General features: G+C 39.7%; 1 protein-coding gene across 6 annotated transcripts in view; it reads left to right on the top strand.

Annotated features, from left to right (window-relative positions):
• Positions 1-18,746, top strand: part of MPPED2 (metallophosphoesterase domain containing 2) — a 174,883-nt gene that overhangs the window by 79,856 nt on the left and 76,281 nt on the right. For all 6 annotated transcript variants that reach the window (XM_035262295.2, XM_002755136.7, XM_078339281.1 and 3 more), the window contains one exon: positions 11,365-11,590. In XM_035262295.2, the coding sequence (XP_035118186.1) occupies positions 11,365-11,590 (226 nt within the window). The remainder of the gene's footprint in view (positions 1-11,364; positions 11,591-18,746) is intronic.

Below are 18,746 nucleotides of genomic sequence, written 5' to 3'. Positions count from 1 at the left end.
TGCATCATGTGCCCAAATGTTATTTCAGCATGCAAAAATAATGGTTATCATTACAAAAAGATTTTTAAAATTCTTATTTGTAGGCTTAAGGAGGGGAGAAATTTTAAGAGCCTCTAAAATTATTTCTTTTAAAAGAGATGGCATTTATGCCTCATGTTATTTTTATTTAATTTGATCATCACCATACTTAATGGTTTAAAATGCAAACACACAGGCTTTGCATTTGTTCCTCTAATTATTCAGTAGAATAATTGCCACTCATTTTAATTATTGCTGGAAGGAACACCTTTTTCTCAGTTGCTTTTAAAAGGCTTTGTGGGGAAAAATAAACATCATTCTTTAGCTCATCGGAGACTTTGTCAGCCAACACTACTAGTTTATTAAAGATATTTATTAAATACTCTTTTAAAGAGGTAGAAAGTAGGAGATGGACTCCTTATTCTGAACTAAGTTATGTCGCAAAACAGAAGACAAGATAAAAATAGCAATAATAGGCTGGGCATGGTGGCTCACGCCTGTAATCCCAGTACTTTTGGAGGCTGAGGGGTTCGAGACCATCCTGGCCAACGTGGTGAAACCCTGTCTCTACTAAAAATACAAAAAATTAGCCGGGCATGGTGACAGGCACCTATAATCCCAGGTACTTGGGAGGCTGAGACACTAGAATTGCTTCAACCCAGGAGGAGGAGGGTGCAGTGAACCAAGATCATGCCACTGCACTCCAGCCTGGATGACAGAGTAAAACTCCATTTCTAATAATAATAACAATAAGAATTATCATCCTTTTTGTGGCAAGTATTGTATTTGATCCTTTCCTGCTCTCACACCCACTTCATAAGGTAGACTGTACAATTATTCTCTTTTTTTCGGATCAGTAATGTAAAGCTTAAATAGTGTGTTTGGAGTTTCAGTTTAACAGGTAATAAGTGACAGAATCAGGAACTTGATCCCAAATCTGCCTGACTCCAAAGTCTGCACTCTTTCCTTTATGCCATATATTTATGTATTCCTCTAAGTTCAAGTTATATAAACATGTACACAGCTGATCCAGATGAAAACTGACAATGCCTTCACCAGTTCTTCTTGTGACTATCCAGTGGAACCCTGATTTGGATGCAGTTTTCTACTGCTTGAGGAAGTAGACTGAAGGGTCTTTAGAAGCTAGTCTGATTGTTCAGATTGAATTTGTTGTATAAATCTTTCTTAAGCCAAGGTCCTCATTTGTAAAGGGAAGTTCAGATAAAATAAACAGTGGAAGAGTCTCCTTTATGATTCATTCTTGTTGTCCAGCCAAATGCAATACTGGAATATAATTGGAGTTGCATTTAGGTGGACAGTTACCACTAGGGATTCCCATTTAGAACATGCCATGTTGTTTTGGGTGGCAACTTAGAGATACTCAGCTGGGAAGCAAGGTGGATATTGCCATTCATTTTTACTGCCTTGTGGTTGTCTTAAAAAATATATGTAAGTGTGAATGAGTATGTGTGAGTGTGTACGTGTGTGTTTAGGTCATAAAAAGTTGTGTTGGAAGAAGGCTATGGTTGAGGCAAGAATGCTTACAAACAAGGAGTTTTTGAGCAGCAATAAAATCTCTGGACTGTTTTCATGGTCTAAAAATTATGGGTACTAATGGCCTGCTTCCCCATTGTTTGCACTTCCCAGTTGTTACCTGCCATCAGTGCAATGCAGTAGTGACTACTGTGAGGGAAGGGGAGTGGACTTTTGTCTCCTTTGTGTGAAGTAAGGTTTATCACATCTCCTGGTGCCTTGGGATTCTCTTTATGGAGGTGGCTGAAGTGGAGGAGGGAGCATTTCTGCTGTGGTGTCTTACACTGGTGCTAATTCCTGTGGTGGACCACTGGGCTTTCACTCCACATCCCCCTGCATTCTCCTGGGTTTCTGGCTCAGCCCTGACATTATTGTAATATAGTTTTCTGTGTTTAATATTTCTTAGACTTGGTTTCCCATTGCAAGCATGGAAGAAACCCTAATGCATGAGTTTCAGAGGAGAAGGTAGCAGTCTGAACCTGCTGTGTGGCTCCATCAGCAAGTGTGAGTATTAACGTTAGAGCTGTCAGGACTTGTGAAAATTAATGGAGCCTGACGGGGGACAGACTGAGGTCAGAGACAGAGCTTGCCCTGACTGAATGTTTCCAGTGGTTTTGTAGCTGAGGCAAGTGAGTGCAAACTTTGGAGCCAAGGGGGATTTCTGGAGATCCATTCATTTATTTAACAAGTATGCAGTGGGTACCAACTAAGTGCCAAGCATTCTTTTAGGTGCCAGGGGTACAGCAGCAAAAAGTTGGTTCTGCCTCCTCATAGCTCATAGAACCCCCTCCTCACCTCCAGGCTGGACTCAGCCCTTTTCTGCTGTCAGCCCCCAGTAATTGCCAAGACAAGATTAGATAAAACGTCTCCTTAGACCATCCTGAGCTTCATAGTTCTTCCATGCTCCTAGCCATTGGTATTACTTTTTGCCTTTCATCCTCCTGCAGAATTTTCTGCTTGGCCAGTTTTCAAGCCCAGGTTATTCTTATTCATTCCTCATTTCAAGGTTTTACATTTTCCCTGTTCCTGCTGGAGTTATAATATTAAACATACAAAAATAATTTTAAATAGGAAAAATGCCCTCCTTCTCTGTGCCTTGGGTATAACAAAGTTGCTTTGTATCGCTGGCATTAGGGAGCAGCAGTGTTTTAAAACAGGCCCCGGCACTGCCACATTGCAGGCGGGTTTCAGAAATATGATCAAATTGTTATATATCTCTTGTTTAGAAACAGTCCTGTGATAATAAGCCTGATTATATATATGTTTGATTCTTTTAAATCCCAACAAGTTAGCTCTTGTTTCTAGCACATGGCCAAAGGAAAGTGAGCTTGAAGACTGTGCCTTGTGAATTTGATTTTTCTGAGCACTTGGGAGCCATGGCAAGTTTTTCTTCTGTCGTGTCATCTCTGTTGTTTTTCCTCCTGCTGCAGAATGAGCTTTACTGACTGTGAGTGTTATACCACAGACATTTTTGGTTTCCTTATATATTTTCAAAATCTATAATTTAGGAGAATAGAGGAGAGAGGGCAAAGGGATTGGCGATCTTAAAATATGTCAGCTTTGTGGAACCAGGTTTCTTTTACATTGGAAAACAACAACCCATGTTTGCTTTTGAAGGCTCTCTTTCACCAAGTACTACTGCTGAATACTGGGGTTTTTCTCTTGGTTTTAGCAGGAGTAAATAAGAGATAGTGATCAATTAGCCTTGCCTACCAGATGTCTGATTTATAAAAGGGTTTGGGGAAAGGATATTTGATATTAACCACAACCTGATGAGCCATTGTGGTCACTCCTGTTTTCCATACTCCCCGTTCATGAAGAATGAAGAGTATGGGGCAAGAGTTGTCTTCCAACAGGTGGCAGGCTCTGTTAGTCTGTTCTCATACTGCTAATAAAGATATATCTGAGACCAGGTAATTTATAAAGGAGAGAGGTTTAATTGACTCATAGTTCAGCAAGGCTGGGTAGGCCTTAAAAGGGGAAGCCAACTCGCCCTTCTTCACATGGCAGCAGCAAGGAGAAATGCTGAGCAAAACGGGGTAAAGTCTCTTATAAAACTATCAGATCTCGTGAGAACTTACTATCATGAGAACAGCATGAGGCTAAGCATCCCCATGATTGAATTACCTCCTACTGGATCCTTCCCAAAACACGTGGGGATTATGGGAACTACAATTCAAGATGAGATTTGGATGGAGACACAGCCAAACCATATCACAGGCAGATTCCTGGGAAAAGTGAATGTTCTGGAATTGACTTTGGATTTTGGTTTGACCTAAACTTGAGTTTTCTAGGGGAATTCATTCTATAATGATTTCTAGCAGAAACCAGATTACAGTTGTATGATACTTAATTTTGAGAAACATTAACTTGTATTGAGGGAGAAGGGCAAGCTAGGGAGGAAATCATGTTTGGCCAGAGCAGTGCTTGTATATGTTTATTCTAAAATGCTGATGCACGTATGCCCACAGTCCTCATTACTCTCTGTTACCTTCCACCTAGTTCAGCTCAATTCATATTGTTTCTTTACCTCCCTAACTCATGTAGGTGTTTGAATTTATTACCTCAGACTTCCTTTCTCCTATCAAGGTCGTATCCTAATCCTCATAATTATAGCCTTCTCTTCATTGTGTAGGCTCCCACATTATCCTGGGAGCCTGTAGGTAAGAAATTACAGCAATAGCTGCAGTAGCATTTGAGGAATGTTTGAATTGAGCCAGGATATGTGTTGTCATAGTGTGAGGCTGACACTGCCTCATGGCCCATACAGGAGAAGAGAAGTCTGTGATACAGCCAGAGAAGCATCTAGAATGGAGAGTTCTGTTTCATGGATACAAACAAAAAGGTTCCTAAATGCCTAGAATTAGATAAGAGATTATCGTAGATGGAGACTGGCATGAGGAGGATCCATGTAAGAGTCGGTCTTACGTCCACCTTCATCAAGTTGTCACATATTTGGAATCATCTGAAAAACTACTGGTCTGGGAGCCAAAGAGCTAGATTCTGGCCCTACCTGTGGCCTGTGACTGTGCTTAGTAAGTGACAGCACCTCTCTGGCACTCAGTTTATTCATCCATAAAATGGGAGTTGCATGAATCGGTGGTTTCTCCTTAATTTTTTTTAAGCCAGGGTAACTTTCTTCAAATGATAAAATCTTTCACCAGATGGTAAAATCAAGGAAAGCCTGGCTGATGTGGTGAACCTCAGAGAAGGTCGTTCCCCTTTGCCCTTCTCCAGCCCCAGGGAGGCCTCGGGGAGCACAACTTCAAACCCCCAGATTGTCTTGGAGGAACCTTAGGGGTTCATGCGCTGTGATTCATTGGAGCCATTATAAGTGCCATGTTAAATGTACAGTTTTATAAGGGAGGGATGCTGACTTTGACATAAGTTACTATGTGTTTGTTTAACATTGTTATAGAGTTCATCAGACATGTGCATAGCTGAAGATCTTAAACTTTTCTAGATCATTTGTTCCTGGCTACATGCTCATAGAAGAACACCCCCACCTGATTCTAAGAAGAAATTGGAGATATTCCACAAGTAGTCACTCTTAGAGAAACAGTCTGGATACTGTCTATTACAGGTTATACTATTCATTTCTGAATGAAAGGCCACTCTTGACACATTTTTTGGCATTTGGTAATTATTGGAAGAGAGAGACATCTGGGCAAGAGAAGGAGGCAAGAAGTTGTGTGTTCAGGGGATACCTCGTGCGAAGTTAAGATCATCTTGACAGAGGTTCTGTGTTTGCATTGTGTTCAGATTGGAGGCCTCATAGGCCCACTGACCTTCACCTTTAGATCCAAATGCTTATTTGACCTAATAATACTTTTGCTAGCTTGAAGGACATGTTGGAACATGTCAGTTTCTTTCATGAGAAAAATCAAAGTTGTTTTTTTTTTTTCCAGATGCTTTGCTTTGAGAGTAGTGATGTTGTGCCTGGCCTCAGGGAGTGATCCAATTTGTGGATAAACCAATGATTTATTGATGGCAGTTGGGAAGGGTGGTCAGGACAATAACATAACAACACAGCTAATGTCTATTGAGTGAATATGAAGTGTCAGAAACTGTGCAGGTTCTTTATATGCAGGATCTTGTTTAGTCCTCACCAAACTTTAGAAGCAGTATTTTATTTTTACCCTATTTATATTTGCAAAAACTGTAGTTTAAAAAGAGCTGGAGATTAGTCGGGTAGACTGGATGTTGGGGAGAAGGAACAGAACACTTCATTAGGGATTAAACTTGGAAGAAAATGTGACATTGGCTTAAACTTTGCCATAGCCCAAGAGGACAAACCAAGTTCCTGGAATTCTAAGGAAGCTCCCAGCAAATCTTGTGGAGGTTGATTCATTCCTTCACTTACTCAACAAATTTGAGTTGTGTGTTTGCCATTTTGAAGATATGGGACTAGGGACTTTGGGTCAAGAAGGAACCACAAGCCATCATCTATTCATTAAGTCTATGGGGAACAAGTCACACGCAAAAGCAAAACTCAAAAATGGGGTAATAATAGTGAACATGCACTGGTGGTTTACTCTGCACCATGCACGTGCTTTAGAGGCTATATTTCATTTTATCTGTGCCAAAACTTATGAAGTAGGTGTCGTTATTATCCCATTTTGCTAGTACACTTTAGAGAACATAAGGAATCTCCAAGATCATACAGTTAACATGTGGCAGAGTCTGCAGAGTCCTCATTCTTATCCCCATGCTGCCTCCACAGTTTAAATCGAATTATTAGGAATACAAATGTGAGAAGCACAGTAAGAAATTATTAAATATTATCCATAGATGTAAAGATGAAGAAAGAGAGTGTCATGGAATAAGCTTGCAGATGAGATGGGATGCAAAAGGAGCTGAGGAAGAAGAAGAGAGGAAGCATCAGAAAGGAAGGGGGAGAACTTGGAGAGTGCCACAGCAGTAATCAAGGGAACGCATCACACCATTGTAGTCTGATTAACAGAGGGGTCAGAATTCAGAAAAAGCCTGGGCTTTGGCCATTAGGGGGTTATTAGTGACATTCCAGGGAAGCGTTTGGAAGGAGAGTAGAAGCAGGAGCCAGATTGCATTGAGTAACTTTTGAGTAACCATTTGGCAGTACGTTGTGAAATCTAATAGTATAGTGGCCCATCAGGCAAAACAAATGTGGCAAGTGGTCTGTATGAGAAGAAATCAGAGTGGGGAGATCTGTTGGCAGACTGGGGGTCAGTGTTGCCTGATCTTTTGATTTTCCACAGGAAGCTGGAAATACAGAAACTTTTGGGTGATATTTCCTGAGTTCTAGATGCTAGTTCAATACTTTAAAAATATAAAACTCGGCTGGGCGCGGTGGTTCACGCCTGTAATCCCGGCACTTTGGGAGGCTGAGGCCGGTGGATCATGAGGTCAAGAGATAGAGACCATCCTGGTCAACATGGTGAAACCCCGTCTCTACTAAAAATACAAAAAATTAGCTGGGCATGGTGGTGCATGCCTGTAATTCCAGCTACTCAGGAGGCTGAGGCAGGGGAATTGCCTGAACCCAGGAGGCGGAGGTTGTGGTGAGCTGAGATCGCGCCATTGCACTCCAGCCTGGGTAACAAGAGCGAAACTCCGTCTCAAATAAATAAATAAATAAATAAATAAATATAAAACTCTATTGAGGGCTAACCAGAACACATCTGAGGGCTGAATTTGTCCTACCAGCAGCAAGCTTATGGAATCCTCTTTTTAGAAGTTTAGTAGTAAAATGAGAAAGCATCTCAAAGCAGCAGCAAGATCAAGGAATGTTTAAGATCATGTTTGAGGCACGTGTGTGTGTATGTGTCTAGCGTTGTTTGTTTCTGTTTTCTTGGAGTGAGTAAATATAAACTCACTAAGGAGGAGGATTTAATGTATTAATAGAGAGAGGCCCAAAATATCAAGAGAGGAGGTGTCTGGAAAAGGAAGGTGCTTGTGGGAGTGGGAGGAATCAGATTAAGAGGCACATTGCAAAGGAAACATCCCTGCTATGAGAATCCGAAATCCAAAGTGTTCCAAAATCTGAAACATTTTGAGCACTGACGTGACACTCAGTGGAAATGTTCACTGGAGCATGTAAGCTTTTGGATTTTTGGATTTGAAATGTTCAATCAGTATAACACAAATTTTCCAAAATCTGAAAAAACCCAAAACCCAAAACACTTCTGGTCTTGAGCATTTCAGATAAAGGATGCTCAACCTCTGTTAGAAAGAGGAGAAGATGCAAACAGATGGAGTGATGGAAAAGTGAAAAGGCAGAAGTGAAGAGACCTTCCCTCCTTTATACATGTGGTTAGAGAATATATTGCATGACTGGAGAGGGGCTCAGTTAGAGCCTGGACAAATTTTGTGATGGCTGCTTGGGGAGGTAGTGGCTAGAGTGTAGGGCACTTAGAACTGTCAAGTAGCCGTGAGGACCTAGTTTACTTCAGTTCATGAGTATCTATTTATGTGAAAGCACTAAGTGCAGAAGATACAGAATAGGTAAGACTCAAATACCGCCTTTGTGAGTTTATGGTCTTACTTATATTCTGTATCTCTAACCTGAGCTGATGAGCAAGTTTCCCACATTTCATTAATACACTTGCTCTCATTGCCACTTTGTTATACCTGTGAGTTACCTCTACTATTTGCTCAGTAATTTTCTTTAAATTATCTCTTACTTTACATGTAAAGATAGAAAAAAGGAAGCTATATATAAGTACTTACACTTTTATATTGTATTTGTCCAAACAATGAATTCTTAAAAGTAGTTTTAAAATACAAAGTTATTTGACATTTCCATGTCACCTAAAATAATCTTGTGTATAATTAGTAGAACATATACCATGCCTTGGAAACAATGAAACTGGTTGGTTTGTTGGTAGGGTTCTTTTTTTTGAGACATTTGCTCTTGTCACCCAGACTGGAGTGCAATGGAGCAATCTCTGCTCACTGCAACCTCCACCTCCCAAGTTCAAGTAATTCTTCTGCTACTGCGCCCAGCTAATTTTTGCATTTTTAGTAGAGATGGGGTTTCACCATGTTGGCCAGGCTGGTCTCAAACTCCTGACCTCATGTGATCTGCCTGTCTGAGCCTCCCAAAGTGCTGGGATTACAAGTGTGAGCCACTGTGCCTGGTCAGTAGACTTCTTTATGTCATTCAGAGCAAGGATTTTTTTTTCCATGTTAGAGTATACATACATGGCCTTGGTTTTCTTTATACAAGCAGGTCGGCTTAGATGGCCTGATCTGAATAAAATGGATAAAGGCAGGGACCTCTTTGCCTGACAATTTTAAAGGGTTGCTATTTGAATACCAAGAAGTTTGAAGCTTCACTGCAGAGACTTCCAAATTAATCTAGTCTGGAAAAAAACGAAAATGCCATCAAGTAACAGGAGATTTGTCAGCTGCTCTGCTTATACTTTTCATATAAAACATAAAGGTTGGCAGATTATAGATGAAAGGTCAGTTCAGCAAAAAAGAAAATATGTCAGACAATCTCATAACATCAGTAACAGAGGATGGAAGTTGGAAGCTACTATTGGACTCTCGGAAAGAGATGAGTTTGTTGGTGATGTGTAAATATCATCACCTTTTCTGTGGCTCTTCATTTTGGTGGCTACCTTTTTATGTGAGTCTTCAAACTTTGATTTAAAATACACCAAAGATGCCTGTCTTTCTGAGAAAGATTTACTTTGCAACAGTTTCACTTAAAGAAAAAGAAAAAGGAAAAACCTGGTCTGAAGGGGGAAAATATACTTCTTTTGCCATAGTGGCTAGTCTCACCCACGCTGCCCCTGAACCAGAGCCCTAAAATGAGGATAAATTGAGAAACTCAGGCTTCCTGCAAAAGCAGTGGCGCATAATGAAAGGGTTTACAGTGAGTACTTCGTTGTGAATGATTAAAGGGGAACTGGGCAACTGCAGTGTGATTTGTACAGGTAAAATTCTTTGCTCTAAAAATCACACAGTTAGGACCTGTCTTGGAACAGATTGCTTCCTAGTAAAACATTTTAGCCTGTTCCAGCTTTGGGAGCACAGGCAAATTGGGGTGGGGAGCAATATTAGGCCCATAGGGTCACAGAGCCATGATATTAGAGTTGTAGGGCCTCTCACATTTCTAGCATATGCAGTGCTGGGAATTTGTGCACTTGAAGTGTGGGAATTGTGTAAAATACCACCATTCTATCCAAGCAACTTTGCTATGTACATCACACTCCTAATTACTAAATTCACATAAACATGCATTTGAGGGAGGCTTCCTACTCATTTGTGAACTCTTCAGCACAGCCTTGCACATGATGGAGGCCAAAGACATGACCCACAGCACTGTGGGCTAGTAGTCAAAGATATCCATTGATACTTGGCCTCAATGTTTCTGGTTTCTTCTCTCTGCGATGTTATTTTCTATCAGACTTCTTTCCTCTCTCTCTTAAGCCTCCCTATTATTGCCCTTGCTATATATGCAATTTTATTATTGTCAAAAATCTAACAATTAATAGCCGAAGAAAAGACGATAATATTACAAAACATGATCTGGCAGTCTTCAAAACTGCTTCAATATTAGCAAATACGTTTGTGATGTGCTGCTGAGACTGTGTGGACTTGGCAGTGTAATCTTTAGAGTTTGAATTGCTGAAATCCAAGCGGATTGACGACAGAACTTGTTTCCCTTGTCTCCCTCACAAAATTATCTTCCCCACTAAGCTTTCTTAATGAAATCACTGAGACTCTGGCTTGCTGGTAAGAACCAGTTCTTACAACAATTGTATCCATTTCCTGCTAGTGGTAACTTTAATTCTTCCTGGAATAGCAGGAAACATTAATTTTGCATTGGACCCACAGGTCTCAGAAAGCTAGAATTAAGGTGCCATTGTCCCACCCTTTTTTCCTCCAAAATAAAATATAATAAAAGAGCAGCAGATCAACAGTGAGGCTTGAGGGATGGGTAGAGTAAAGGAAAGAGCATTAATTTCAGGTGGGGACAGCTGCCTGGCACTATCTCCCTTTGGATTTTGGTTCTTATAGCATCACGGTGAGTTATTAATATGTATGACCTGTACTTTATTCAAACATTATAAATCTATGCAGAAGTCTGGTGTTTGGGTTTTCCCTTATAGCTTTCATTCTTCTTCCCAGAATTATCTCATTTCGATCGGGAAACTTTTGCATAAAAAGCACACGCCGAGAACTCACATTTCCATACCATAAATATTAAAAGGGGGTTAAGCTTTACAGTTTCTTCTCCCATCCCAATGGGAGGAAAGTTAGCCTTCTAATCAGGGGCCTTACTAATGTTCTTTTTATTCACAAGCCAAAAGGTAAACTTAAAATTAGAATTGAAATATGAAATTGTACTATGTGGTTCCTTTCATGTATGTCAGTCTTGAAATATTTGACTTTTGTGTGAAGGATGTATTAAAAATCTAGTAGTTATCTGAGTTATTAAGAGTAGGTGGTTAGATTATGTTTTGAGGACCCAACTAGGTCCAGACCTTTTCTTGAGGATCATGATTAAAGTGATTTTTACTGGATAAATATAAAGTGTGGATTCATCACAATGAATAAGTAGCATACCGGAGAGGGAAATGGAACTAGAAAACTTAATGTCTTTTTAGCAACGTTTTAGCTACTTAGCAGCTTCCTATCTCCCGTTATTGTCATTTTTGTTAGCATAAAGGAGTAGTCATAAATTCTGGTTCACATGGAAATGTAAAGGAATGTGTGCGCTATTTCATTTGGGTGAGCTGTCTGCTAATCACATAGTCTTGGCTGTTGTACTTTGTGATGGGAAATAAACGTGCTAATTGGTGCTCTTTTTTCTTATTTCAGGAAACCTGCCATATGAATATAAAATAGTGATTGCTGGGAATCATGAACTGACATTTGATAAGGAATTCATGGCAGACCTTGTTAAACAGGACTACTACCGTTTCCCCTCTGTGTCCAAATTGAAACCAGAGGACTTTGACAATGTTCAGTCCCTTCTGACAAACAGTATTTACTTACAAGATTCGGAGGTAACAGTGAAGGGATTCAGGATATACGGTGCACCTTGGTAAGTGATGATTCAAACAGTTTTCCACATTGTTTTTTAGCTCAGTACCAAGAAAACATGGCTCAGACTTACATGCTTTAAAGGAAAATGATGAGGATGGAAGGAAACCTTATTTCTGTATTTCTAACAAAATACATACTGTACTGCTGCAAAATGCAATACTTGCTTTCATTGTGATAGAAAGCCCTTTAGGCAAGATCAATGAGAGTTAAGGCTTTCCTAGATATATACAGTCATCCCTCCTGTGGTATCTATGGGGGATTGGTCCAGAACCTCCTGCAGGTAACAAAATTCCAGACTTTTATATAAAACAGTGTGGTATTTGCATATAACCTATGCACATCCTCATGTATACTTTAAATCATCTCTAGATTACTTTAATACCTAATACAACATAAATATGATGTGAATCATTGTTATACTTTATGGTTTAAGGAATAATGACAGGAAAAAATATCCAGCACAGATGCAATTCTTTTTCTAATATTTTCTCTTTTCTTTCTTTTTTTTTTTTTTTTTGAGATGGAGTCTCTCTCTGTTGCCCAGGCTGGAGTGCAGTGGTGTGATCTCTGCTCACTGCAACCTCTGCCTCCCAGGTTCAAGCGATTCTCCTGCCCCAGCCTCCAAAGTAGCTGGGATTATGGGCACTCACCACTGCACCCAGATAATTTTTATATTTTTAAGTAGAGATGTGGTTTCACCATATTAGCCAGGCTGGTCTTGAACTTCTGACCTCTGGTGATTTGCCTGCCTTGGTCTCCCAAAGTGCTGGGATTACAGGCATGAGCCACCGTGCCTGGCCCATTTTCTAATATTTTCTATCATTGGTTGGTTAAATCCCTGGACGCGGAATCCCTGATTATGGAGGGCTGGCTGTATATGTTTATTCTACTGGGTCCGGGTGAGTGTCTATATGACACAGAAGGATTTGAGAGGAGGTCACCATGCTGCCCTTTACACAGATTCAGCTACACTGAACATTCCCTCAGCCTTAGGTAACTCATTTTGTACTTGAAGCAGTCATAAAATATCTTGCTTAGATTAGGGTTTCTCAAATCTCTCTACACATCAGAATTTCCAGCTCTGTGGAAATACAGATTCTGAAGCCCCACATCCAGAGACTCTGATTCTCCTTCCTGAGATGAAGCTGAGCAGTTCATATTATTTTAAAGTTCCCTCTGGAAGTTACTGATTGAGAGCTGGGGCTAGAATTCCCAGAACTAAGCTCTGGAAAACTTGAAATGGGCATATATACTTGGGGGCCAGACAAGAAGCATGTCAGTCTTGACTCTATCAGTTGACAGTTTTCAGGTTTTAAAGGAGTTACTTCACAGTTTCTGAGCCTCAGTTTTTGCATCTCTAAGAGGTGAAGATGACACCTATTTTAGAGAGTTATAATGAGGATAAGATAGGTAAAGTTTGCCGTGGATTTAAGAGAGTATCAGGTAGTTTGCTTAGGTTGTGAATTATAATTTTTCTGGCCTTGGGCTTTTCCACTAAGTATTTATATGAATTTAGGAAAGTCATTTAGGTCCTAGAGTCAGTTTTTTAAAATCTTTAAAATGGGAGTATTAAACTAAATGATTGTCAATATTAGCAAGTTCTAGGATTTTTCTGAGGGTGTATATAGACCAAAACTAACCTGTGTGTGTATATAGAGCAGAAGAACTAACCTTTACTCATCCAGTACAGAAGACTATCCTCGTCCTTGCCTAGGAGTTGTGGATAGGACTGGAAAAAGACAGGCAGACTGAATTCAGATTGGCCACTTTACTCCACAGTTTGGCCTGTTCTCTGTAAATTAAAAGGCTGAGATATTTTCTATAATTTTTGTCTAGCTTTACGAGTTGGTATCCAGAAAGACTGGTGAGTGGGTACAGAAAGTACATTTCTGTTTAAAATCAACCCCAACAATGATTTTGAACTCTTAATTAAGTACTTCCTATATGCCAGGCATTGTCCTAAGTTTTTTGTATATGTGTTATCTCATTTAATCCTCAAAATACCTTTAGGAGATGGGCACTATTCTGATTCTCATTTGATAGATAAGAAAACACAGTTGCAGAAAGTTAAGTAATTGCTCAAGAATCGCCACAGCTAGTAAGAGGTTTGATCTGAAACTGGCAAGTCTGATTCCAGGGTATATAGCATGACTGAAGGGTGGCGTGGGTGGGGATGTGGTATTGGTGGTTATAATCTGCAGATCCAGTTTATACCTAGCTTTAGCAAGGTATGTCAATTTATTTATTTTTAACGTGTGAGAACGTGGTAAAGGGTAAGAGAATAAACAGCAGAAATCAGTCCTGTCAAACTGTAATCTGAAAACTTATCTCTGGGTCATGTAGGATGTTGATATTAGCATTTCTGGGTAAAGGGCAGGAGAGAAAGCATTTCCAGCTTCACAGCCCAGTTCTTAATGACTGTGCAGTAGTTGAGGGATGACCTCTGATGGGCAGAGACGCTCTACATGCAAGTTAAGATCAATTGTTTAAAAATAATTTAAGATTGCTTTTGAAAAATCTTTAAAAGATGTAGGACATTTAAGGCTATTCCTGAGCAAGCAGGACATTCAGAGATCCTTGGATTGATAGTTGCAGAAATGATGACAGCAACAAACTTCCTCCATTATCTGAGCTGATTCAAATCTGTTTAGGACAGGGTTCAGCTAAACCAGATTACAGCTGTGATGAATGAGGGAATGATTTTGGTCCTCAGGCGGGTCTTGCAGCATCTCAAGAAACTGAACAAACAGAGTAATTCAGAGATGTGATATGACAGGCATGGTCTGTTTTTGGTGGTGGTGCAAACTGCAGACAAAGTTTATATCTGAACTGGATGGATGTCATTTAAGATGTTTTAATTTTAATACTGGCAAGGGGAGCAAAGTCAAGAAAATAAGCACTAATCAGTCTTCTGAAGTGTTTTCCTAAAGTTGTCATTAAACGTAATGTCTGTTGAGATTTCCACAAAGCTTCAACCATTTCCTATTGAGCATCTCTTTACAATGAGGAAGATCTGTAAATGGTTTTTGCCCCATCCATTGGAATTGTTGATACTTTGTATTTTGATCAAGAATACAGAGGTTGACAAAATGGATATTTCAGTTTATCATATATTTTGGAGAGGCATCCATAGTTTGGATCTCACTGTGAATATATTTCATCAAAATTAACATTCCCAAAACTATTGATGATCTGAACATTGACTTAGGAATGTCTGCATTAGTGTTTCTGTGCTAGGGAGGGCAGTATTTGCCATCTCTACCACTTTTACAGTGGTGTGGGAACTTGGGTGAGTTTCTTAACATCTGCCTGGCTCTGTTTCATCTCTAAAATGGGAAAAAACATTATAGTTTCATGGTTGTTAGGAAGATAGGATTAATGCATCCACAGCACATCGAAGACTTCCCAGCATGGACTAAGCATTTAATAAGTGTTACCTATTACTACTAATAGTGATGTGTTGGCGTTTCCAAAGTACTTTATACCTTTGTCAACCTTCATAAGGAGACTACAGGACTAGGAGTGAGATTGAATGAGTTTTATCCTTAGTTCACCTTCTGCTCATTGGGTAACACTAGGTGAGTCACTTAACTTCTTCATTTAGTTGTAAAACATGAGGAATGAGGTCTGCCCTAGTTTCTTTCACATGCCACCCACTTAAATGGTCACCAAAGTTACAGTTTTAAAAGACAATACTCATTTGTGGGTATGCTTGAATTACCTTAATATCTTATACAACTTTTAACCTTGTTTACTATTAATTTGCCTAGAAGCAATGTTTCGAGAACTTATGCCATAGGTTAAGTTCTCCCTTCAGAAATTAGATTTTTTTTCCATCTCTGAGATTAACTCACAGGTGAGTTCCTGCTTAGTAACCCAACAGATATTGCAACCCAAAGTAATGTAAATTGATTGTTTGATTTCCCAATTTTTTCAGTGACTTTTTTGGAGGAAGTATTAAGTTCTGCATTGCTGATACTGCCGGTGGTTTTAAAAATAGAAATCAAAATAGGAACCCTAATATTAATGATTTCCAGTCTATCATAGGTTTCTCAAAAGCAAATACCATCAGACTAGGAAAATAGCTATAATTCATGTATTTTGAAAATATGGATTGTGACTTGGTCTAGCTATAGAAGAAGAAGATTAGTCTGTATTCATTACACGTTCATAACTTGCAGCACAGCTGAAAGCTACCTCAAGACTATGGAAAATTAAAGTAATAGTTTCTAATTTACAATTTAACAAGAATTTGTATGTAGAAAATAACTTACAACACACCAGAGCATTCATATACGTTTGCAACTGTAATGTTCTGTAGTACTTACTAGATCCCCAAGGAAAAGGCTTTGAATGTGGTTAAAGGGTCTAAAAATCCAGTGGCCTAAAGTGAAGACGTTATAAGTGGGATACCAAGTCTAGGAAGGAAAGGGGATTCCTTAGACATGAAGGCAAGAGTTGATGAAGTCTCTGGGGGCACTCTTACCTCAGGAGGCCTTAAGGCTGGTTTTGTGGCTTCTGCATATATTCCTTCATTATCTCATTCTTCCAAGAATCTGCAAGAAAGGCATCTGACATCTTTTTCACAGTTCAGCCACAGATTTGCTTCACTTCTCCTAAAGTCATTTTCTTTTTTCATTCTTTTTTGGGAGTGCAGAAGAAGAAGGTCTTTTGTTATCAGGCAGGTGGGTCAGTCCCATGCTTAGTTCTTACCATGGGAGAGCTTGTGGATTTCTTTCGTCCCTAGTATTGATTCTCCACCACCAAGGCGGTGCCCAATTCTGTCTTTGTGACTCACTCTCAGCTCTGGAATGTCTTTCCCAAAGGCTGAGTATGCTTAGAAAGGGGAAAAAATTTTAATCTGTCAAATATTAGCCACTGTGGTAACTAATGGCATGTCTGGCCAGGGTAGAGGGAAGGTAGAATTTTGAAATCATCTTTGTATTTTTGATTACTGAATCTGTAGCCAGCTTTTTAACACAAGCGGTTTGGGGTAAACTCGCTCGTGGGACTAGGCTCTTCTTTTGCTCTTTTGATACTAAGATGCTGTGCAGGAAAAAAAAAAAATCCACATACTAATTGATCAGCAGCCAAGCTGCAAAAAGTGAAAGGTCTATATTCTGCCGACTGGAGCAGAGCAGTTGTATTGTTCAGCGAAAGCCTGCACCTTGTTCTTCTCTTGAACAGAAATACAGAGCTGGTCTCCCGTGGCTTTTAATGAATATGAGTGGGGCTTTCCAATGTCCAGGAATTTGATCTCTAGGCTGACCAAGGGGTCAGGAACAAAGAGCACATTTTTTCACGTTAGAGTGGACCCAGGTGTAATTTGTCAGATTTAGTAACTGTGGAGGAAGTGCCTTAACTTCTCTAGCAGGAAAATTAGATCAGGCCTAGGCAGTGTAATTCTAAAATGGCTGAAATAGGAAGAGAAAGTCCGTTGAGTCGCATTTTCAAAGGAAGTGTGAGCAGGATTTGTTTTTCTTTCCTCTCTTCCCTTCATTTCCTATCATAACCATGTTGAATTCATTCACTCATTTAGATGTAATTTTCTCAGCATTTTTCAAAGTGGGAGTTGAGTGTTGATTTACTCTCTGCAGCATTTCTAATTGTTTGCACACAAATAGCTACAAGGTTGCTCACGTTTCCCTTGTTCTGATCAGTGCAATAGTACTTTATGTTTACTCTGTCAGAAAAGCTTCAGATGTTTTTATTTCCAATTATAAGTTTCATAATACATCATGTATTTTGCTGACAGTCTTCAAGTTCTTGAAATAGCGAACAAATTAACAGCAGATATTGAATGAGAGGATTCGAAAACCAATTGGCAACTCATACGATAGAATTCAGATACAGGGATGGGTGGAATGGGCTCATTTATTTTATTTTCACAGTCATACTTTGTAATGAACTTGAGAAAAGAAAAAAAAGAACAAGAAGAAGAAAGAAAAGAAAGAAACAGCTCCCTGTTCAGCAGAAAAATCCTTTGGCACTAAAGACTGAGACTATGCAAACAATATTGGTTCTGTACCACGTTTTCAGAGATTTCAGCTTTTATTGAGGAGAGTTCAGAAAGGTATTGGCACAGAAAAAGGTCTTGTGTGTGTGTGTGTGTGTTAAACAAATACGCACTCTGCTCTTACATGATTCTGTTTAAAGGCCCAGGGTAACATTTCATTTTTCTTGGCACAGGGCCCGTAGACTCTCCCATTATGAAACTATGGCTGTTCTGCCCTAGTCTAGAGTTACAGGGCTCTGTTTACATTTTTGCCTGTTTCAGAATGCAGCTGACTGCTCTTAAAGCCGGGATCAGATTCACTTCTGGTTTAACAACTACCCTGTTTATTTGAAAAAAGAGAAAGCAAAACTGATCACTTTGCTTCCTACCTCCCATTGATGACCAAATCAGTAAATACCATTTCCAAAGCCAGTTTATGCAGAGGTGGTTGTGTGGGATCTCACTCGTCCCTTTCCACCAGCTCTGCCTAACTCAGCCTTCAAAGGCTGCCGGGTGTCTTTATCTGGTGTGTTGGTGGTGGTTGTATGGAAGAATGTGGAGGTGCTAAAGAAGTATTTGTCTGCATTCAATTATGCTTCATAGCAACCGTTGGCATAATTTATATTTTTGCCTGAACATTCTGAGAGAGCAACTTGGCAAACAACAATAATTTACATTTGGGTGGTTTATTTCACTCAGAGAACTTTCATATGTATTATCTCATTTGGGGCTCACAACAATGCTTTAAAATAAGCAGGGTATGTATTACTACCAATACTGAATAGCCAGCATTTACAAGTGTTTTTATGTCAGCTGCTGTTAATTATTGCCTCCTTTTGACAGAGACCAACATAGAGAGTTTCTGACAGAGAAAGTGACTTGCCCAAAGCTACAGACTTAATTTGAGGGCAATATAGGACTAGAATCCAGGCTTCCTTTGTGGAGTTTGCTAGACTAAACCAGGATATCCTAGATGTCTGTCTACTCCTTGGCCTGAACAACTCAGGAAGTAGCTGCTTTTCATCTTAGAAGACCTGGCCATTTTCATCTAGTTGCAAGAGGGGTGTACAAAAATCCAGGCCAGCACCCTTCAGGGGCTCTCAGGATTAAGTGGTGAGGTATGCTTCTAGGGGAAAAGAGGACCATTGAGGGAACAGAA

The sequence above is a fragment of the Callithrix jacchus genome, chromosome 10 (genome assembly GCF_049354715.1).
Source record: "Callithrix jacchus isolate 240 chromosome 10, calJac240_pri, whole genome shotgun sequence".
NCBI lineage: Eukaryota > Metazoa > Chordata > Mammalia > Primates > Cebidae > Callithrix > Callithrix jacchus.
Note: the sequence above shows the minus strand (reverse complement) of the source record. Positions and strands in the feature narration are given on the sequence as shown.